At 42.1% G+C, this 21,923-nt stretch overlaps 1 protein-coding gene across 1 annotated transcript; it reads left to right on the plus strand.

The window, feature by feature from the left end:
• The first annotated feature begins 1,163 nt into the window (after nucleotides 1-1,163).
• b4galt4 (UDP-Gal:betaGlcNAc beta 1,4- galactosyltransferase, polypeptide 4) lies at nucleotides 1,164-15,076 on the plus strand. Its single transcript, XM_056284595.1, has 7 exons — nucleotides 1,164-1,228; nucleotides 5,410-5,960; nucleotides 7,467-7,699; nucleotides 10,239-10,426; nucleotides 10,826-10,948; nucleotides 11,164-11,268; nucleotides 11,402-15,076. Exons 2-7 carry the CDS (start codon nucleotides 5,696-5,698, stop codon nucleotides 11,538-11,540), a joined length of 1,053 nt encoding a protein of 350 aa, XP_056140570.1. The 5' UTR covers nucleotides 1,164-1,228; nucleotides 5,410-5,695; the 3' UTR covers nucleotides 11,541-15,076.
• The last annotated feature ends 6,847 nt before the right edge of the window (nucleotides 15,077-21,923 follow it).

Below are 21,923 nucleotides of genomic sequence, written 5' to 3' on the forward strand. Positions count from 1 at the left end.
CATCCTCATGCATTCTGTTTCTCACTGTTTGAGCAGAAACCTGCACATTAGTGGCCTGTTGAAGGTCGTTTTGTAGGGCTCCGGCAGTGCTCCTCCTGTTCCTCCTTGCACAAAGGACCAGATAGCGGTCCTGCTGCGGGGTTGTTGTCCTCCTGCGGCCCCCTCCACGTCTCCTGGTGTACTGGCCTGTCTCCTGGTACCTCCTCCATGCTCTGGACACTGTGCTGGGAGACACATCAAATCTTCTTGCCACAGCACGCATTGATGTGCCATCCTGGATGAGCTGCACTACCTGAGCAACTTCTGTAGGTTGCAGATACCGCCTCATGCCACCTCTAGTGGTGAGGGCACTAGCAAAATGAAAAACTAACCAAAGATCGGCCAGAAAAGATGAGGGCAGGCAAATGGTCTGTGGCCACAACCTGCAAATCCATTCCTTTTATAGGGGTTGTCTTGCAAATTGTCTAATTTCAACCTGGTGGAAATTAGACAATTTACCAACAGGTGAAATTGATTCACAAATCAGTGTTGCTTCCTAACTGGACAGGTTGATATCTCAAAAGTGTGATTGACTCGGAGCTACATTGCATTGCTTATGTGTTCCCTTTATTTTTTTGAGCAGTGTATTTGTAAAATGGATACCAAAGACATTATATGGTGTTTTGTGAATGTTATGTTTTGATTAAAGAGGGTAATTTGAAGGCCAACTTTAAGTTAAATACATCTGGCAACTAACACAAAAACATCATAGAACACTGGGGGATGTTCACCACCACGTACCATTATTAGGGCAAGCATTAAAAACGGGTTATTCATACAGGAATTACCAGAATAAATCTCTGGATATTGTCTGGTATGTACTTTGTCTTTCAATCATTTGTAAATACTGTTTGGCAGTCATGGTTTCAAATTAGTTGCTATGAATCCTGCATCAAGCTATGACTTGAAGGTTTTGGAGAAAAAAAAATATTGGCAACATCACCTAACCTTTAATGTAGCTACCTCACTACTACCACCACCACCACTACCGCTGGTACGTTCTATTTCTTTTCAACACAAAAGTTTCAATTTACGCTTAAAACAAACGTCGTTACTTTTATTTTGAAACTAAATATAGCGGAAGTAGTTTTCGTTCATGTCCATTGACTTTGATGTGCCGACGTCTCCATTCGTCTTCAAATATGTAGGCGAACAGGACCAGCCGGGAAGGTGTGATGTCAACTGATGGGTAACTCATCTTCTTTCGGCTTGTTGTAACTCAGCGTCTTGTATTCTATTTATTGCTTGTTTTTAAACAGAGTAACGCACAGTAACAGTTAACACACCTTACATGGTTACATTGCTATTGGCTGTCAAACTTTATGAGCTTGAGTTTTTGTATGATGTATACAATACGCGTTGTTTAGTTAACCAAATTGAAAACTGGCGCAGGCAAGATGCTCGATGACCTCATCTCGGTTATATAGGTGTCGATCATTTAAAATGTTAAATCCACTTCCGGGGTCTATAAAAATCATCATGAAAAAGGCGTGTAGCCAACTAAGCTAGCTGTTCTTATTAGCTGTAACTGTGAACTGGATGTTAGCTAATGTTAGCAGTTCATGACAATATGCGACGTCCAAGTGTTTGGAGGATCCCACATTTCCCACAGTAATTACAGAGGACTGTCGGGACTCATTGTGCTGTGGTAATTCGGGTATCGGGGGCGTCCGTCCACTCAGCAGAACGGTTAGCATCATATGGAAGGTAACGGTTTTTAGCTGCCTTTGCAGCAGTTATGTGTAAATATTGACGTCTCAGTTCAGAGCTGTGTGTACACACTGTAATTTAACGAGGCGGATTGGCTACACGGTCTTTGATACGTGAATGATAAATGGCTGTGTTACTGAAAACGGTATGATCAAGCTGTCCACCTTGATGAAAGAAATACTTGAGCTGGATTGTACAAATAAGTAAATTTATATGGATATTGTAACGTACCATTGATGTACCATACTAGTGCTGGGCTGCCAACCCTCAGGCATTGAGCTTGACACCACGCAATTTGGTCTTCTCACACGCACTCAGGCCACACTTTAGTAATTTCTCACGCGTGGAAAGCGGTAGCCTATATTTGTTTAATTTTCAGTAATACAAGTCTACTAGTTTATTCCCCCACCCGTCTGTCATTCAATCTAGCTGCCATCAAACGCGTTTCAATGTGGGTCTGTTGCGACAGTATGCAGGTGTAGGTTGTTGCCATGGTTACGTTTCAATAGAGCTGGTCTGTCTGAGAGGAGTTCACCACGGGAGACCTTTTGTCTCGACACAGACAGAACTTGACAAAAAAGTAACGAGGTAAGTTAATATTGATAACTGTTCATAGTTATACTCATTGATAATGAAATATTCAGTTTCACACAGTGACAGCTGCTTGTGAAAAGTTTAAGTATTTGGAGGGAAGAGAATACGCTAACCCTTTTTGCAAACCTAACTGCCCCACCCCACCGGTCACAAATCTCACGCCAAGATATCCCCGGAAGTTGGCAGCCCTGTAAATATGGAAAGCATCACGAAAACCGTGTTAATTTTGAATTTTACACGTTATTGCTATATGTAACAATACTGGCTCATATGCGAAAATACCATGTAGGAGAATCCCACTAAAGTTCAAGACATTCCATCTCTTTGAAAATGTAGTGTAACATCAGGCCAAAACTAGATTTCAGATAATACCCCCTTAAATATTTCAGACCTCATTTTGTGAGAAATTATGCAACAGATTCTCGTTATTATTAAGAGAGGAAAGAAAGCATTGTGCAGTTCATTTCATCCCGATATGATACAATTGAAAGCTGATAAATGTTATTGCTCGGTCCAACTACATGCTATATTTTTGAACTGTTAAAAAGAGAAAGTTCCTGGTGTTATGTAGGACATAACCACAAGTCAGCTGTGCTTTTGTGCTTTTGACAGGATATGACGGTGTGTCAATGTAGTCTCATTACATTATGTTTTCAGTGGCTGGGAAGTCTTGTCACCCTTTAAGTGGCTTAACACATAACTTTATTTCAACCTTGTTTATTTTGTTGATGAAGTCAGGGGGAAAAGACAAAGTTGTTAAAGAGACGTCAATGGATTTCAATTTGTCGTGTGTGTGTGTGAATTAATTGTAAAGTGCTTTGAGTGACTGTTGCAACTAGACAATCGCTACATAAAATGCAACTTGACTGACTGATTGATTGCAAATGGGGAAAGAAATCGGTGAAAAGTGAGGGCAAGGCCTCAATATTGACTATTTGCTAGTGGGTAGTCTTGCCAGTGGTCTATAGCTTTTCGGTTTTGACGTCCTTTCTCCGTTTTTTGTATCATGTATTGATACAGATTAAATCCATCTCTCACATTGTTATTTGCAGATATACCAAGACTGTTGTTTTCTGTGTTACAAACATAATAGTGCGGAAGAACCATTATGGTTGTTTTGTATGCCAAAACTGAGGTTTCATTGTTTTCATTTGGCCATATTAAAAACATAATGGTAAAGCCTAGTGAAGCGAGGGAGTCGTAGAGAAAGAGCCTACAGTAAAGGGTTCATATGCTATCTTTGTGGGGGGTTTTGTTACTGTGGCCTGCATGCTGCTCTCTGTTCGCTTGTTTCTCGGTTGGGTTCTTGAACTGAGGCCAACATGCAGCATGGGGTTGGCTAGTGATGACATAGCTGGGCCTAACCAATAACCATTCCAAGTTTGTTTCCACAAGTTTTCAACTTGAGTTTGTTTTCTCCCTCCTAACAGAAATAATATTCATCTGTCAAGTACAACAGTTAATATGAGGTGTGACTGAAGTCTGCTAATAAAAGGAAGAAAGGGAAGGTTTGGAAAGAAATTCAAAGTTATCATGAATTATCAATGCACTCCACAGAGCCAGAATCCTCTCTGGTGACCAAAGCCCAAATAGAGATGAGGACAAAGAGGTGAAAGATGACACCAATTAAAAAGTGAGAAAGTGAAATAGAGTGAAAAGTAAGGAAACTGAAACACAAAGCACAGATTAAAAACATATGCAGAAGATTCAGAGGAGTTTTATTTCCATCATATTAACAAGGATTGGGGCCAGAATAAATAAAAAAAGACATAGCCTTTGCCAGAAAGGTAGCCACAGGAGACTGATTATAAATCCTTTTATTGTGAATCTATCATCCAGCATGCTGCATAGTACATCTTGGTAACATGAGACATCTTTGTAACATGAGTGTAGTGTAAGGGGTCGGGACCCAATATCTTATATTGTCACGGGCCCCAGAATTCCTCTCAGTGCTTCTGCTCCCCATCACCAGTAAGATAAGTTTCAGTGTGTCAGTATCTCATTACGAATTCATCTTTTCATCATGTTTTATTACAAGCTGAAATTGCTCTCAGTCACCAAAAGGTCAACCTCCGAAATGGCAGAGGTGTAACCTGTCCGACTAAGGCACCACTTTGTCTGCAGCAGAATACAAGAAAATGATGGAAAATAGCTGTTTGACTTTGAATGGAGGAGGAATGCAGTTGTGGTGTGTGACATTGGTTTACATTGAGGTGTGAAACTTGCACAGCAAATCAAACTGCCCCCAGGCGTAAATTCAAGGAACATATTACCAGGAGGGTATGGGGGTGGTTATTTATTCCTGTTCACGTTTGTACCGCAGCTAATACGAGAATACAAGATAGGCGCAGGCCTTTAAACCGATAACGCGTGGCGGTCCAGCAAATAGTTTGGGATCTTTTTACTCCGATCTCTTACAAGCAGCAGTTTAATTTCAGCACACAAAGACGTCCAGAAAGAAACCGTTGTTATCGGGTAGGTGGAGTCCTCTGTTTTGTCTCTTGATAACAAAAGAGATGAGTCATGGTCCCCTGTTTTACCGTGTCAGGGGTTGCAAATATTAATCGAACTGTCTTGACTTTTAAGAGGTAATAGGTCTATGTGGGACTTCATTTCATGGTGGCTATTTGAGAGTTTTACACCACAGGTGCGGAGGGAAGTAAAACAAAGCAGTGTTTTGCATATGACATTTAAGCCCTCTCGGGGCACAGACAAAGGGTGGTTTATTGTACAGTGTAGGATTACTATCCAGGACTCTCTTCGAATAATGCTGGAGCAGTCTTAAACTGTGTCAACATGAAACTGAAGAAAAGACAGGCGAAGAACTTAAAAAGACGATTGTCTCTCTTTCCCTAGGAAGACAATTCCCTTCTCTTAAGGGTGCCCCCCCCCCCACTGTTAATAAGAATATTGAATGAGTATGTGGTGCACCCCATCTCTTTAGACACTGCCCTGTTTGGTGCATTATTGAATGCTTTTTGTAGTGCTGCTTATGGTGGTGTAATGGTTATGTTGCAAGAGGGTTAACTGCCAACCATAACATCTTCTCTCTAACTCTAATTTCAGACGTCCGAGAAGCCGGCATTTTGACCCATCTTCGCTCCCTTGTGAATGGACTTTGATGGTGCTGCAGTGGATTTGCCATTGGGGGAAGAAAGCCTTTCTCACTTAGAAGTTATATGTTCCAGATTTGAAGCTCAACAATATGTTTTGTCACCATGGGATGACTGGTCAAAGGACTTGCAGCCATCTCAGTTTTTACAGCAACGTATATGCAGAAGTGTCATAAACCAAAAAGTGCTTCAGCTATCTCTGTATTTACTTTTCTTGACACCAACAAAATCGCACAGCCATGGGACTCTGTCCCTCTGCGTTTAAGTTCTTAAGGAGGTGGAAATACTTTGTGCTGCTCCTCCTTTGTCTCTCAGTGTTGGCCTGGATCGCCACGTTTGCAGGTGAAACTGTGAAGTCCTTTGAAGACGTCCCGCTCACGACACAAACTGTCGGCAAGGGGAAAATTTTGAGGGGTGAACTGAACTCTGAGGCTTCGGTGACAGAAAAAGTCTTTAGTAGTCCACCACCAAAAGTCAAGTGCCCTGAGAAATCGCCACTGCTTCGTGAGTACATGCCGGCCTTGGTCAAAAACATGCAATCATCTTCTCAGAAATAACTTAAAACCCAGCCACATTCAGTGTCAGTTTTGTTGAACTAGAATGTTTGCTTCTCTGGTCCAGTTTTCATGCCTGTGGTCGGAATATATAAGGGGGTTATAAAGTGAATGTCTCACAGTGCATTTTAATTTGTTTGTGCTTTCTTCAGATAGAGCTCTTTAAAGACTGCTCCTAGTATCTGCACACTTGGGGACAAAACAACTTTTTTTGCTATATTTTGAGTTTCAGAATGTATCCCTGCCATTAGTTAATTTGGACTGAAAATTAACTAGTAAATCAATTACAACTTAAAAATCCCCAGTGACATTTCCATTGATAACATAGTTTGGAACGGCCGAATTTGTACAGGGCCTTTGGTGCGCTATTTGAACACTGCATCAGTAGAAACTCGATAAACTTCTGTCCATAGTATTTTTTCAACATTACATAGTAGTGTGTTCTTACCGTCTACCTTTAGTGACTATTATATTCATAACCTGTTGGTTATTTATTGACATTGGCTTTTTCACTTGTAAAGCTTATGGAAATCACTTCATAGGACAACTTGATGTCGAGATTTTCCTTTACCGTTACCAGATAATGAATTAAGTCTTTAAAATCGTATTATTTATCACAACTCAAACTGCGTGAGCTACTGTCTTTATTTTATTTTATTTTTTACCAGAAACGGGTGAGAGATATGCTCCATTTTGTTGCCTGTAATTTGTGTGTCTTTAGAAGAGTAACACTGTATAGGCACAGTAAGTGTATTATCTGTGCTACTTTTCTAGGCATATGGACATATACAGTTAGGAAAATCAGCTTCCTATCAACTGCTGTTGTACGCTATATCAATACTGCATCACAACACTTATGTAGCACACAAAACTCTCTGGTTCCCAGCCTCGGACAAATGTTTCCTCAACAGTACTGACTGGTCTGTCCAAGACTATAGCAACAACATATGTCATTTTTTCATATCTAAAAGAACAACACTCCTGACATTATTCCACAATATAACTTTTCAGTTTTAATTAAAATCATTGTACTGGATCTTTACATTAATTTTCCTTCAAATTAGGGGGACCCTAAGTTGAATCAGCAGTTTTAAGTGACCGTCTTAATTTGGGCTATAGTTCATCATTTTGTTCTTAGGAATTAACCTGTGGTGTATTTTACCTTTCTGTTTTGAAAACACCACAAACCATTTAGACTACAGCTTTAAAATACTTGTAAAACTTGTGTTTACCTGTTAGATGTTATAATTATTTTATGTAGGGACTGGCAAGGGGCCTTTGCAGCCAAGTTTGACCTAAGCCTGTGATTTTTATTTTTTAATTGTTTTCGGCTAGTTACATGAGCTAACCTTCAGTGTGTTTTGTTTGCCATGCGTTACTGTTGGTGACCAGACCTGATCTCAGACCAGTTATAAAACTGTGGACTCATCATGCATCATTGACTGTGTTTCTGTAGAGGGGGCACTGAAGTTGTCGTTTGAGCCTTCTCTGACAATGAAGGACGTGGAGGGTGAGAACGCCGGGGTGGCTGACGGTCAGTACCAGCCTCCGGACTGTGTGGCGAAGCAGAGTGTAGCTATCCTCATTCCCCACCGCAGCCGTGAGAAACACCTTCTCTACCTCCTGCACCACCTGCACCCTTTCCTCCAGAGGCAGCAGCTACACTACAGCATTTATGTCATCCAGCAGGTACTGCGCCATCTGTCGAACAGCGCCAATGACACACAATGCTTTTATATGAAATTGAAAATGTTCAGCACTATGTACTTACCACTGAAACCCTAGCATCTTGGTTTATTAGGGTGCCTGTGAACCCCATTGCAACAGTAGGAATTAATACAGGTATTATTATGATGAATTGTTACTGGTTGAAGTTCATGCTCAGAAAGGACTGAATCCCTTTTCTTATGCTGTTTTTTTTTCTTTCTATTTGTTTGATTTTCTTGTTATGTTCAACATGCTCGAGACATGAACTTTTGTAACACCTCGGCACTCCACAAGAGTAATTTCTGTTTATAAGGGGCAGTTTCCAGTCCTGAGTTGCATACAAGCTGATACTTGCTGAGCCAAAACTGATTGGGTTTTCTAAATGTACTGGGCTGCAGTATGAAAACCAGAATATGCCTTGAAATCTAATCAAGCTTGAACAGTGAACCATAGGTGTGTGACGGGTTTGTGATTTTGTGCTAAGAAACATAGATTATTGACAATAATATGCTTTGGAAATGCTTTTAAAGTTGAAAATAATTTTAGAATTTTAGACTTAATGTTCACATTTCGATTCTTGACTTTATGACTTTGGAGCAGATAAGCCAGACCCGAGTTCATATCCCCATGTCATCTGCCATGCTTACGCACAGCAGTGAATTCCTAAAACATGTGGGGGCTGCACATTATTATTTGTATAAAATGGATAGTGTTTACACAGCTTAATGACAATCAAGCAGTGCTACCTCAACCACAGTTTAAGCCGATCATGTGTGGGAAAAAAAGTCATGCAACACACTCTTTGTTGTAGATGTCACTATCAGCAAACAGTAGTACCATTCAAACACTTAACAAAAGCTCCCCCAACACAGCCAGTGTGTTCTCATGCTGGCTAGCTTATTTTCAGTCTGGAAATTAATACTAACTAAAAGCTACTACAATTTTCTGTTGGTAATTTCTTTTTACTAATGTATATTTACTCCTACTGCTATTGTCACAAACTGTCAGCATGAAACCCCGCTTTTCCTTTATTTCGATTCATTGGCTCACAAAAACAAAAATTATTTGATGTTGTCCTTATCATCATAAAAGCTGAACTTTTCCCAGTTTGTGAAGATGTTTCTGTGTAAGTAATCCCCATAAACTAAACAAAAAATGGTTTCTGGGTTTTTGGGGGTAAAAAAAACAAAATACTTTGGACAAGTTTCCTAATTTAACATCATATCCTTAAAAAATGAAGTTGTATAGGTGTATAAACATTTTGAATTGTGTTTTGGGAGCTTGAACTGTTCACTCACTTCTCAGCTGTGTTTAACCAGTGGTCACAGCACGCTACGCTACATGTGAAAAGCTGAACACCACTGTAAGATAAACATATTTCACTTTATAACATATATATACGTATATGTTCTTTCCCGGGTAGCTTTATTGACAGCTGATGATTGCTTAGGGCATGAAACAGGCTTGTACTGTCTCATAAAGAATTTATTTGACTCACTGGATTGTGTGTGTGTGTGTGTGTATGTATGTATATATATATATATATATATATATATATATATAAAACATAACCTTTAACCTATTCTACATTGTTATCTTATTAATTGCCGTATTGAATGTTATGATAGTTGGCTTTTTTTTTCATCCTCCAATAAAAAGCAGACCAGTTCTGACTTAGTCATCTGTGATTCGCCCGATTGGATAAAATAAGAAAAGGAGTTTGCGGGCGTCCGGGTAGCGTAGCGGTCTATTCCGTTGCCTACCAACACGGGGATCGCTGGCTCGAATCCCTTTGTTACCTCCAGCTTGGTCGGGCATCCCTACAGACACAATTGGCCGTGTCTATGGGTGGGAAGCCGGATGTGGTTATGTGTCCTGGTGGCTGCACTAGCGCCTCCTCTGGTCGGTCGGGCCCCCCTTTTCAGGGGGAGGGGGAGCTGGGGGGAATAGCGTGATCCTCCCACGCGCTGTGTCTCCCTGGTGAAACTCCTCACTGTCAGGTGAAAAGAAGCGGCTGGTGACTCCACATGTATCAGAGGAGGCATGTGGTAGTCTGCAACCCTCCCCAGATCAGCAGAGGGGGTGGAGCAGCAACTGGGACGTATCGGAAGAGTGGGGTAATTGGCCAGATACAATTGGGGAGAAAAGGGGGTAAAAATCCAAAAAAAATAAAAAAAATAAAAATATTAATAATAATAATTTTTTCAACAAATGTATTCCTAAACTCTTTAAACGCCGATGAATGACATGTCACTGACCACTAAGTTTTAGAAGAAATTTAAATTAAGTAAGCTGTCTTAAATGGCTCACTTCACCTATTATAGGAACTGTTTTCAGACATTTACTGCCTTCTAACTGAAGTTGTCTCTTCGACAGAATGTTATTAAATTATCTGAGATGACCACACATAAAAAATGTTGTGATCTCTAAGGGTAAATGTCATTACACGGATCTCAGAATGGTATTGGATTGGTAATGCAAAATAGTGGATTGTGATTTTTATTGTTTATTGTTTTAATAGGCTGGTGATGCAACGTTTAATCGTGCAAAGTTATTAAATGTCGGATATTTGGAAGCACTGAAGGACTACAGTTGGGAGTGCTTCATTTTCCATGATGTGGACCTAGTTCCTGAGAATGATTACAATTTATACACATGTGATAAGCAGCCCAAACACTTGGTGGTTGGCCGAAATGCCACAGGGTACAAGTAAGTAATTGACTTAAATCCACGTTTGGCTTGAGTTAACAGTGTCACTGTACAGTTAAATGGTAAAACAATGATTAGTTAGTGCGATACACAGCCTATTTATCTAGTGTAATAAATATTACACTTATTTTTACACTTACGCATACATTATATGTTGATTGTGCTGCAAATGTGTGTCTATTTGTACTTTGACTATTTGTATATATTTAATTTTTTTTATTTTGTATCACTGGGAAGTTGCACTTAATTTCGTTGTACAGCTGTGCAATGCAAATAAAGGCATTCATTCAATGAGGAAAAAAGATTGATACCTCAAAAAATGTTAACACAAGAGCAATGCTTTTCTGCTCAGTAATAATTACCATTAAAGGTCTGTGCTTTGTACGTCACTTTTTCTAGACTGCGTTACAAAGGCTATTTTGGAGGAGTCACAGCGATGACCAAAGACCAGTTTCATAAAGTGAATGGATTTTCAAACACTTATTGGGGTTGGGGTGGAGAGGATGACGATCTCCGCATCAGGTGAGTCCCATGTCATTGTCATATAAGAGTATTTTATGTATGCATTGTATGGTATGTTGGGAGTTTCATGCATGTCAGTCTTAGGTCAAATGATTTGCAAATTCCTGTCTGCTTTTCACCTTCTACTTGCCTGTTTTGAGCAACATGCATATACCCAGCTCTTCTCTATGTTCATGTATTTGCTGACAGTTATGTATCTGCTCGCTCCATGACAGGGTGGAGCTCCAGAAAATGAAGATTGTGAGGCCACCTCCTGATGTGGCTCGCTACACCATGGTGTTTCATAAACGCGACAGTGGCAATGAAATAAACAAAGACAGGTCAGTTAATGTGGAACTGGGTGATGTCATGGTTGTTGCATATAGCCTGCTAGATGAAATGTGTGCAAATTGAGTCATGCTGCAAGTTTATTTCATGTCATGAACACTGATTTTTTTTATTTTTTTTTTTTAGGATGCGATTGTTGGGACGGACTCCCCAAGTATGGAGGAAAGATGGATTAAACACTTGTTCCTATAAGACTTTGTCTCTAGAGAGGCTACCACTTTACACAAATGTTACTGTCGACATTGGGAAACCACTGGCCCACTGAGATTTGAAACAGAAACCCTCCCACTATGACCAAAAAAAATCCCCCAAATTCTTATGTATTGAGGCCATTGAGTGTAAGAGACTATTGCATGTGCACAACTTAACATTGTAAGCACACAGGATGCACCTTCTTCCCTTGTATCTTCAGTTTTGAATGCACAAATACACTTACTTCCTCAAAAGAAAAATGTTTTAATCAATTTTATCAAGGGAACTGTTGATTTCTGCCACCACCTAGAGACGCTAAAGCAACTAACTGGAGAGAGCAAACAAATCTCAGCACCTTTACATGCCATTCCTCCCATCTTCAATACTCTGTTCTTAAATATAAGTGCTTTGTCCTTTTACTTACTCCACCTTCTCCGCTGTCAAGGCGGGGATGTGAAGGATAGCCCTAGCATAACAAATGAGAAGCTTTTTGTAAAGGCAGAAATGTAGTGGTTTCATGAATTGGCCAAGACAATTTGTATTCCCAGTGTCTAGAATTAGATTGTTGAAAAAAGGCAACTCAAACATCCAACTTTAATCATATTGTGCACATGTTAAAAATTGTTGCATGCCTTCAAAACTTTTATGCACACTTGAATTGTAGAACATGTTCATTAACACCTGCATATATTTTATATTATGCTTATAGCATGTACCTTGTGCAGATGGTGTGAATGTTCCTTACAATTTTTCATGGATATAGCTTTTGGTAATATTTAAAAGTGCTATATGTGAGATTTTGAACATTAATATAGCATTAAACAGCTATTATAAAGAGACAGTGGAGTAATGCCATCCTGAGCAGAGAATGAAGTCCCTCCCTCTGTGTGTGTTGTAATCCAAGTTTCTTTATTCTTAGTTTGGGAAGCCGGTCCAGCCATGTGTGCATGGTAGTGCATGTGAGGTAGCTAGTGTTAGCAGGATAGCTAGCAAGCTAGTAATTATGTTAGATGGATTTAGGTCACTCGGCAGATAGAAGAAATGGCTCTTTACCAAGCTGAACATGTTACTAATGTTAATAACATAATTCTATACTGAAGGAAAAAAAATCAATATTACAACCGAACCCAATGAAATAATAGCCAAGAATGCAAAGGGAGGGGGAAGGTTTGTTTTGGTTTGGTCTGAGATTTTGGTGCTGAATATCATATATAAAACCTTTTAATATAGACCTGATTTAGGCTAGACTGTCAGGGAGCTGAGACTTGCCTCTGACAGCTTAGCGGAAACTTGTATATCAGTGACACTGGAGGACTAGCCATGTTAGTTTGTGTCAGTCTGTTGACTGGAAAATGACACCCACTTCATAGTTATTATTCACTGTATTTATTGAAATGTTTGTATTGGGTCCATAATGTGTGACTGAAAGCATTTATTTGTGATTTGATCTCTGGAAACAAATTTCAAGTTTGCTTGTAGGCCAACATCAGCATTAGGGTTTACTCTCAATTTTCTACATTTAGATAAAAGGCAAAAGACAGCTGGAAAAACTACTCCTAAATTCTCAACATCACAATTAACCTGTAGTAAGTCATTTAAGAGTCAAGGCCTCAGTGCCCAAACAATATATAAAACAAATATTCCTATGTCCTGATTTTTGTGTATTGGGGAAATGCTGTAAAGAAATAGGCACTGTGCTGAAGTTGTTTCTTTTAAAGATGTTTCCTATTCATGCTGGAAGATATTAAGACATTTTGTACAGAAAGAATAGGGGGCTCAGCTGTAAGTCCTGGGGAACTCCTGTTTAAGGGGGGTATGTTAAGATACTGCTCTTTACTTTCTCATTGTTATGATGGCAAATCGAGCATTTTAATGTTAAGTTTAAATGGCCCATGTATTGACACTGACAAAATTTTCCTCCATGGACATTATTCTGTTTTCAGTGTACAACAAAACATATAACTTGAAACATAACATATATCACTAAATTCCCTTATTTTTAAATGTCAGGAAAACTCAAGGAGTGTTGAGCAATAAAAAAGATAGTTGATTACATCAGATAAAATGAAAAGTATGTGTTATGGAGCCATCCTTTGCAAAGAAAGGCAAGCAATTATCAGGGGAAAAAATGTTCTTTTGATAATTGTGATTGAATTATTAGCCAATTTGGTGAAAGCAAAATCACAGTGTCACAGTTTGTTTGAAGGTCGGGCATGTGGGTGGGCAGTTTTAACCACCATAACCAGCCTGGGCTCCTTATTTACAAGATGGAAATGCAATGCTTTTATTCCATGTGAAGCTCTAGCCTGTTTCTAAAAAGCCTTCTGCTGCCTTGTGGCAACTAATTTTGCCCAAAGAGATTGAGAGCCTCTTTAAAATGGTCAAAGATGAATAAGATATTTCACTTGAAAGGTAATTTCTTTTGAGCATATACTTAAAATAATGATAGGAGATTATTTCTAACGATGCATTTCATTTTTAATGCCTTAGACACCTGGATTCTATGTAAATATAAATGGGTGCTGGATTATTTGACATATATTTTACTATTCAACATTTATTAAGTAAAATATATCATTCCAGACCAATACTTTATATCACTTTATTACAAATGTAATATATAGTTTATGAAATCTGCATACCTTAAATCATTGCATGCTGCTTATCAATGTGTAGTGACTGATGTGCTCAAATCCTCAAATTTACATAACAGCAAATGGTTAGTCAATTTAAGGAATTATTTCAGACCTAGCAGAGCGATATTATAATTTGCTGACAAACTATTTAATAATGACACTTGACTTAAACCTCCAGTAATACCATATCCATTGCCATAACAGTTCTGGTAAAAGAAATATTCACAAGTCAATGTAATTTACCTAATTTGAGCACAATTCATTCCTTGAACCAAATGCTGTGTTGAGCAATTTAAAATGAATGTTTCCCACATCATTCCTTCTTCCCGTCTCTCCTTACTTCCCTCTCTCCTTCCAAATAGTCATCATATTGATGTAAGGACGGTATTACTTTTCATAAATGTGTCATATAGCTGTTATGAGCCTCCCTAAGGGTAAAGTACTACCCTGTAAACAACATTGATATATAAAGTGCATTTTTTATGCCAGTGTAAAAAAAAAAAAAGTCAGTGAATTAAGAGTCAACTAAGTCATTTCATTGTGACATGTCCTCTCTTTACTGAATGTATTGTTATTCACATCTGCCTGTTGTTGGTTGAGATATTAATATATTTGAGGATATTGTTCATGCATTAGATGAGCCACAAACGTCTCGTCATGATTTTGTAAGATTATCAAACCAACAAAGTTTATTCCAATATTTTAGCATCAGCCAATTGTACAACTGTGTCTTTTCATATGAATTCCTACTTAACTCTGATTCGTAGCTGAAAGGGATGAAAACCATGCCACACTGACTGTTTTGCAATACCGTCTTGAATACTTTGGAATGTTTTGTATGTTGTTTTTCAATTTTCTATATTTTGATTGTGGGATTAAGGGTGACTAAAGTAATGACCAAAAGGGCGTTACACAATTCAACACTGATAAATTCATTTCCTTTTTCAAATTTATAATAAATATCCTATTCTTATGAGTTGTGTTCTATTTTAGCACATTAGTCATTTCGCCAGATGTGATGTAAGTAACTCTTGTGTGTTGAATCTGGGTTGAGTGCTGCTGTAGAGTCCTTGCTTGGATGTCATAGGACAGGGCTGTATGTTGGTATTTATAGAAGTTATAGAACCAAACGCCTTCTATCAGTTGCACTTGTTTTATTTAGGCCATCACACTCAAAGAAGTATTTTAAGTGAAGTACAAATGTCTGAAAATCTCACTCTTCACTAATGTCCTCTGCATCCGTGGCTCTGGGTTAGAGATGTCTTGCCCACGTTGGGGCTAGTGCACAACATTTTATTAACCTGCTCAGTTTTTACAGAGTTTTTCCCTTTGGATTATTCAAAGTTATCTGTTACATTATCTATTATCATCATATGTTCATCAGCCTTTATTAAGTAGAAATGCTTGAGAACAACTTTCAGAGATAGACTCAAGAGGATGTGCTGTTTAAGTAATAATATCTATCTCCCAAGCCAAAAACGATAACATGGACTCCATAATGCAATTATTTTCGATTGGAAGAGGATAGAGCAATTAAATATCAAATAAGTACTCCATACGGTCACTAATGACAAACTGGAGGATGAAGTTGCCAGAGGGGTTGTAACTGAAGATGGGTTTAGATGCTTTACTGTCACAGCATTCTATCAAGGACCTACATAAATCTGGGCCAATACAATTAACTTCAGTTTAGTTTGTTGTCAAATCCTTCTGACAATAAGGTATGAAATAAATCACTACTTTTTTAACACAACCACATTACTTAATTAATTGTAGTGTACAGTCACACAAACATTGCTTCAAAGTGTCAAGCACATTACAATACATTAACGACACACAGCAATTTCCATGTTTTGTCGTCTCATCATGTGAGTGAGAACACGTAATCCTCTAATGTACCAATTCGGTCAATATGATACAGCGAATAAGGAATAAAGGAGTTCGTTTTAGGTAATCAAAACCTATGGCAGGACCTGTCGCACCACGTGTAAAGTGCTGAGGAAGCCAGTCAAGGCTGCCTAAACTATACTATACTGTGGCGGCGTGAAGGAGGCAAGAGGCAGGGATCTCGTTTGAATTGCAGTTCCTGTGTCCCATACACTGCACGACCCCAGAAGTGCCCTTTTAATTTTGTCCCCAAAATAGTTGCTGAACAATGGCTTTCTTCCCCAAGGTCATTATTAAAAACATCAGTATTAGGCATGGTCCCACAATCAGTCAGTCAGTCAGTAAAATGGTCATCTATCCAGTCCGAGTCAAATCCCCAAACAAATGACCACAATAACCAAAACATGAACACTAAAACAACAATTTTAACATGAATATTAACAGTCCCAGAATCCCTTGCACTCCCCCAGCGCAGAACTGCCGATAGTCAGAGTGACCGCCCTCTCCGGTTGCTACATAGACGACCCCATCAACCAATACATAGTCCCTCAAATGTCCAGGGTGCCATTGGCGAACAGGCCGCCTGGGGCCCACAGGAAGTGCAAATGGGGGAGAAGCACACTGATTGGTGCATGGGGTGTTACTGTCGCCCCCAGCCCCAACAATAAGCTAAGCAAGAGGGTGGTATGAGAAGAGTCTGTCCTGGTGCAGCACCAACATGCCCCCCTGGCCGGGCATGCGCAGCCGGTACAACACCTCAGACAGCTGGCCCATGACCTCACTGGGCCCCTGCCAGTGGCTGCGAAGCTTGGGGGAAATCCCATTTTGTGAACAGGACAATACACCCATACTTTGTCTCCTCGCACAAAGGCCTGCCCATGGCAACGTGTGTCATAGGCCCTCTTCTGCTGTACCCCAGAGTTGGCCTGAGCGTAGTCAGTAGTGGGTGTAGTCGACCACTTGAAGGTGTTCCCTCAGTAGCCGTAGTCTATTTCTTTTCCCTCGGCAATCTCAGGCTCAGGCGGGGCCCAAAACCCTGTCCACTGGTCAGAGTTCTGGCCCCAACATGAAGGCAGCAGGCATGCACTGGCTGGATTCCTAGACAGCAGTCAGGTAGGACCACAGGACCAGGGACAGGTGGCAGTTACAGTCCCACTGGTGTTGGCTGGTGAGGATGGCAAGCTGGGTGGCCAGGATACAGTTGAACTGCTCCACCAGTCTGTCAGATTGAGGATGGAGTGGTCTTGTCCTTGTCTTTTTCACCCCTAGCCACTGGCAGACCTCACTGAAGACCTGGGACTCGAAATTCCGCCTCTGGTTGCTGTGGAGCTTGGCGGGAACTCCGAAGCGGGTGAATATCTCATCTACCAGCCTCTCCACTGTCGTGGTGGCGCTCTAATCCAGCACTGCATATGCCTCTGGCCACTTGTGAAGTACTCCATAGCCACGAGGATGTAGTGGGTGACGGGGAAAGGTCCAAGGATGTTCACCACTACTCACTCCCTTGGGGCCCCCACCAATAACTGCTGCAGTGGGGCGTAGGAGCACTGGGTAGGTCCCTTCTGGGAGGTGCAGGAGTGAGAGCAGTGCACACAGAGCTCCACATCTCATCAACAGCCAGGCCAGTAGAACCGCCCCGGAGGCGGTGGAGGGTCTTGGCATTGCCGTAGTGCCCCCTCCCCACCGAGCTATGGACAATCTGGAGAACTTGGGGACGGAGTACACAGGGCACCAATAGCTGCAAGAGCCCGCTCCCCCATCTGGGAGCTTGCCACTTCTGGCACACCAACCCATCGTGGAGCTCGAAGTTGCCCCATTGAGAGTGGTAGGCCTTTACCTCAGGCCCCAGCGCTGACACCTCTGTCCACTCGGGGCACCGCCGTGTCTCCAGCCACCCCTTCAACAGTGCCAGGGTCACGTCTGCCTCCTGCTGTTGTCTCAGTTGCTGCGTGGTCAACGGGAACCACCTCTCCTCGTTGCTGGAAGTCTGGACGGCCATCACTGTCAGTGTCATCTGGCTCCACTCCTCTTGCCGCTGGCAGTAGTGGCACTCCAATACCATACAGGGGCGCCGGGAGAGTGTGTCAGCGTTGCCATGATGTCACCCCACCTGATGTTGGATTTCAAAGTCGTACCCTTGAAGGGCCTCCAGAGTGCTTAAAGTTCAGGAGCCAGGTGAAGTGAGGCATGGTTGGTGTGGATGAGAGAGTGGCTTCTGGGAAAATACGGCTGGAAGTGTCGTACTGCCAGCAGCTTGTGTCGGGTGATGCAGTAGTTATTTTCCGTGCAACTCAGGGCGCAACTGAAGTATGCCTTTCTGGCATCAGTGTCCACGATAAAAGACTGTTGAGCATCAGGGTAGACCAAGACTGGAGCTTCAGTGAGAGCCGCCTTGAGTCAGGTGAAAGCTGCAGCACAGGCCTTGTCCCAGTCGAATGGCCGGCCTTTGTCAATCAAGCGGCAGGATGGACTGGTGACAGTGGCTAAGTCCCGGATGAAACGGCAGTAGTATGACACCAGACCCAGGAAATGTTGCAGCTCACCAACATTAGCAGTGGTTGGCCAGTCTTGGACGGCAGCCACCTTAGCTGGGTCAGTGGCTATGCTATGCTCACTGGCTACGTGGCCCAAGAACTTTGTCCCCCTCATCAGCAGGTGACACTTGACAGGGTTCAGCTGCAGCACAGCCCGACAAATGGCGACGAAGACCTCATGCAGGTTGGACAGGGGTCTGTTAAAGTTGTTGGCGTGTACCAGCAGGTCATCGAGGTACACAACGCAACGGCTCCGGGATACGTCCATCAGCACCGTCGCTATCAGCCGCTCGAATGTAGCTGGTGCGTTGCAGAGCCCGAATAGCATGACACAGAACTGCCACAGACCTTGCCCGATGGTGAATCCGGTCTTCAGTCTCGGATTGGGGGCCAGCTCCACCTGCCAGTAGCTGCTGCGCAGGTCGAGGGAGCTGAACCAACTGGATCCTACGATGGCATTGTCAATTCAATGGAGTGGCTAAGAGTCCTTTTTTGTGATGGCATTAAGGCATTGATAGTCCACACAGAACCACCAGCCACCGTCCTTTTTCCTCACCAAGATGGCTAGAGCTGCCCAAGGACTGTCATAGGGCTCTATCACCCTGGCATCGCCAAGACTGCTGTGGTAGAAGCCGGACTTGGTAGACCTCGTCTGCCTCCTCCTCCTCCTCATAGCCCCCCCCCCCCCGACGTGTGTTCAGAGATCTTCTGCTGGGTAGGCCATGTGGAGAGTACTACCTCAGCCCATTCAGCTTCGCAGAGAGCCCCGCTGAGGGACTGGGGAATGGCAAGGTGAACTTGCTGACGCAATTGCTCTGATGTGAGGACCTAAAGTAAAGTGTGGAGCGCCAGCTCCTCTTGGGTGGCTGCGTTGAACTGCAGGTAACCGTGTTGGGTGCGTAGCTGCACATCTGTGACGACGGTACCCTGGCTCTCTCCCTCTTGGTAGCGGCTGGCTAGCTACTCCTTGTTCTGGTCAGTGAAGGTTCATTGCCTGAATCCCCTCTCCAGCGCCATGGTCAGGACTTGGAGGTTATGCTGCTCTGCTGGGGCTAGGTCGAGGAGCACCTGCAAAGCCTTTCCCTCCAATGCCAGAGCCTGGTGGATGGCAGCTTCCTTGTTGTTCCATCCACTGTGCCATACCAATAATTGGATTTGCGAGAGGTACGGCTCTAGCTGTGTCATCCCATTATACTTGGGCAGCTTGGCTGGCGTTCTATGCGCAGCATCCCTCCTGCTTGCTAGGGGGCGATCGGTAGCAGCAGGCATTCTCCTGTGCTGGTCCTCCTGGCCTTTAAAGGGTGCTGGAGCTGCTGTGCACTGGAGCCATCAGGGTGGGCAGGAAATTTTCCTTCTCTGGCAGGCTCCGTCTTTTGCCACGCCAGGTTTTCCAAGCACCAACGGGTCTGCTCCCGCTGTAGTCTCTGGATCTCCCTCTCCATTTTTCAGCAAGAGCCCACTTCTGACACCAATGTGGCGAGCTGGCGTGAAAGGCGGAGGCAAGAGGCAGGGATTTCGTTTGAATGGCAGCTCCCATGTCACATACACCATGACCACGGGAGTGCTCTTTTATTTTTGCCCCCAAAATGGTTGCCGAACAGTGGCTTTCTTCCCCAAGGTCACTGTTAAAAGCATCAGTCTTAGTCACGATCCCACAGTCAGTCAGTCAGTAAAATGGTCATCTACCCAGTCCCAGTCAAATCCCCAAACAAACAACCACAATAACCAAAACACAAACACTAAAACAACAGTTTGGACAGGAACGTTAACAGTCTCAGAATCCTTTGCGCTCCCCCAGCGCACAACTGCCGGTAAGTCAGAGTGATCTCCCTCTCCGGTCCCTACAATACTTTTTGTGATTTAGTTTGAACGCATTAAAAACAATGCAGACATGTAAAAAGGTGAATAGAGTTAAAGTAGAGGGATGTGTTATAATCAGTCAAGGACACGCAAACATTAAAGCCGTGCACCTTTCTCAAACGACCAAAAGAAAAACAACCTTTGTCCCCCATCTAGGAATCGGCTCAGTGTTTTTACTGAGATGACCTTCGTTGCTGGTGGCTGCAGCTAGGTGTTGTAGCCTGTCACAGTTGCGTGTCTTTGCGTGTACTTGCGGTAGGAGAAACAGCTTTGCTTTTTCAATCAATGTCAATTCACAAGTCCTGTCTGCGGCCTTATTTGCACTGGCTTTCAGATAGACATGGACAGACTGCTAAGGGGTGTAAGTGGTGGGGATTTTTTTTTTTTTGGATAAAAGAAAAAGGCTCAACAGATAATGTGAAACAGAAAAACAGGATGGTAACACAAACATCTGCTGCTAGTGTTCTTTACAAGAGCAGCCTCACAAAGAACACTGAAAAAAATAACTGTTAACCCCGCCCGCCCTGCCAACCCCTTGTTCTAAAATGTTATGGTCGTGTTATGGCCCGCACCCACTGGCCAATGACCTAAAACATCCCTGCACACTTCAGGTGGTACTGGAAACAATTGCTTTCCCCTGAAACTCACACCAGCTGGACGTTGTCATTTTCTAATATGTCAGATGTATTCATGGGGCATTTTAACAAAACGTTAAATCACAGGTCGCTTAACGGGGCCAAAAGAGTGTGCTCATTGTCCATAAATTGTTTACATTCAAACATGCCATTTGGCATCGCTGAGTGGATGTGCAGAGGGGACCAGAAGGCAACTCATGTGTGTTGTGTTTGTCTTCTGCAGGAGCAAATAAATGCTGGAAAACAATCCCTTGCGTAGTCACTTTTCATGCCCTTACCCACATCCGTTAAACCATACATGTTTTGTGCATTGCACTAAGCAAAGGTATATGTAGATATACCGTTCACATTCACAGAAAGTCGAATAAGTTCATCTGGACAAAACATTTAGTGGGATGAACTGATTCAACTTTCTGTGGTTTCCTTACCTGGATTATTGAGCATGCATAATGACATACATTTGCATAGTAAATACTTCTAAGTTGGGTGTCTGAAATAGTCATTTGCCCCTCAAATCATTCTCTCATGCATTTTTACTGTAGCAGCTCTAAACTTCACATTTTGACAATATTAATAATAATAATAAATCAATCTTATATAGCACTTTTCTTTCTTTTACAATAAACAGGGTGAAACAAGACAACAGATAAACATAACACAGACATACAGGGGTGGATGGGAGGGGGGGGGCTACGAGAGGGAGAACCAGCAGCCACACACGACGCCAGCAGTACTCTCCCACTTAAACAGATATAAAAGGGCAAGAAAAACAAAAAGCAACAGCACTGTGGACGTTGATTTTTCTGTAGGGGTTTACTCCCGTAGCCTATTCCTCTCCCGAGGTATCCACCAGGCAGTGGCACTATTTAACCCATAGCTGGGGGGCTATGGGTTAAATATTACA

This window comes from Lampris incognitus, chromosome 8, assembly GCF_029633865.1.
Source record: "Lampris incognitus isolate fLamInc1 chromosome 8, fLamInc1.hap2, whole genome shotgun sequence".
Classification (NCBI taxonomy): Eukaryota; Metazoa; Chordata; class Actinopteri; order Lampriformes; family Lampridae; genus Lampris; species Lampris incognitus.

Coding starts and splice junctions, on each gene's coding strand:
- b4galt4 (XM_056284595.1), top strand. CDS start 5,696: ATGGGACTCTGTCCCTCTGCGTTTAAGTTCTTAAGGAGGTGGAAATAC. Junction 7,700..10,238: donor GCATTTATGTCATCCAGCAG/GTACTGCGCCAT, acceptor TTGTTTTAATAG/GCTGGTGATGCAACGTTTAA. Junction 11,269..11,401: donor AATGAAATAAACAAAGACAG/GTCAGTTAATGT, acceptor TTTTTTTTTTAG/GATGCGATTGTTGGGACGGA.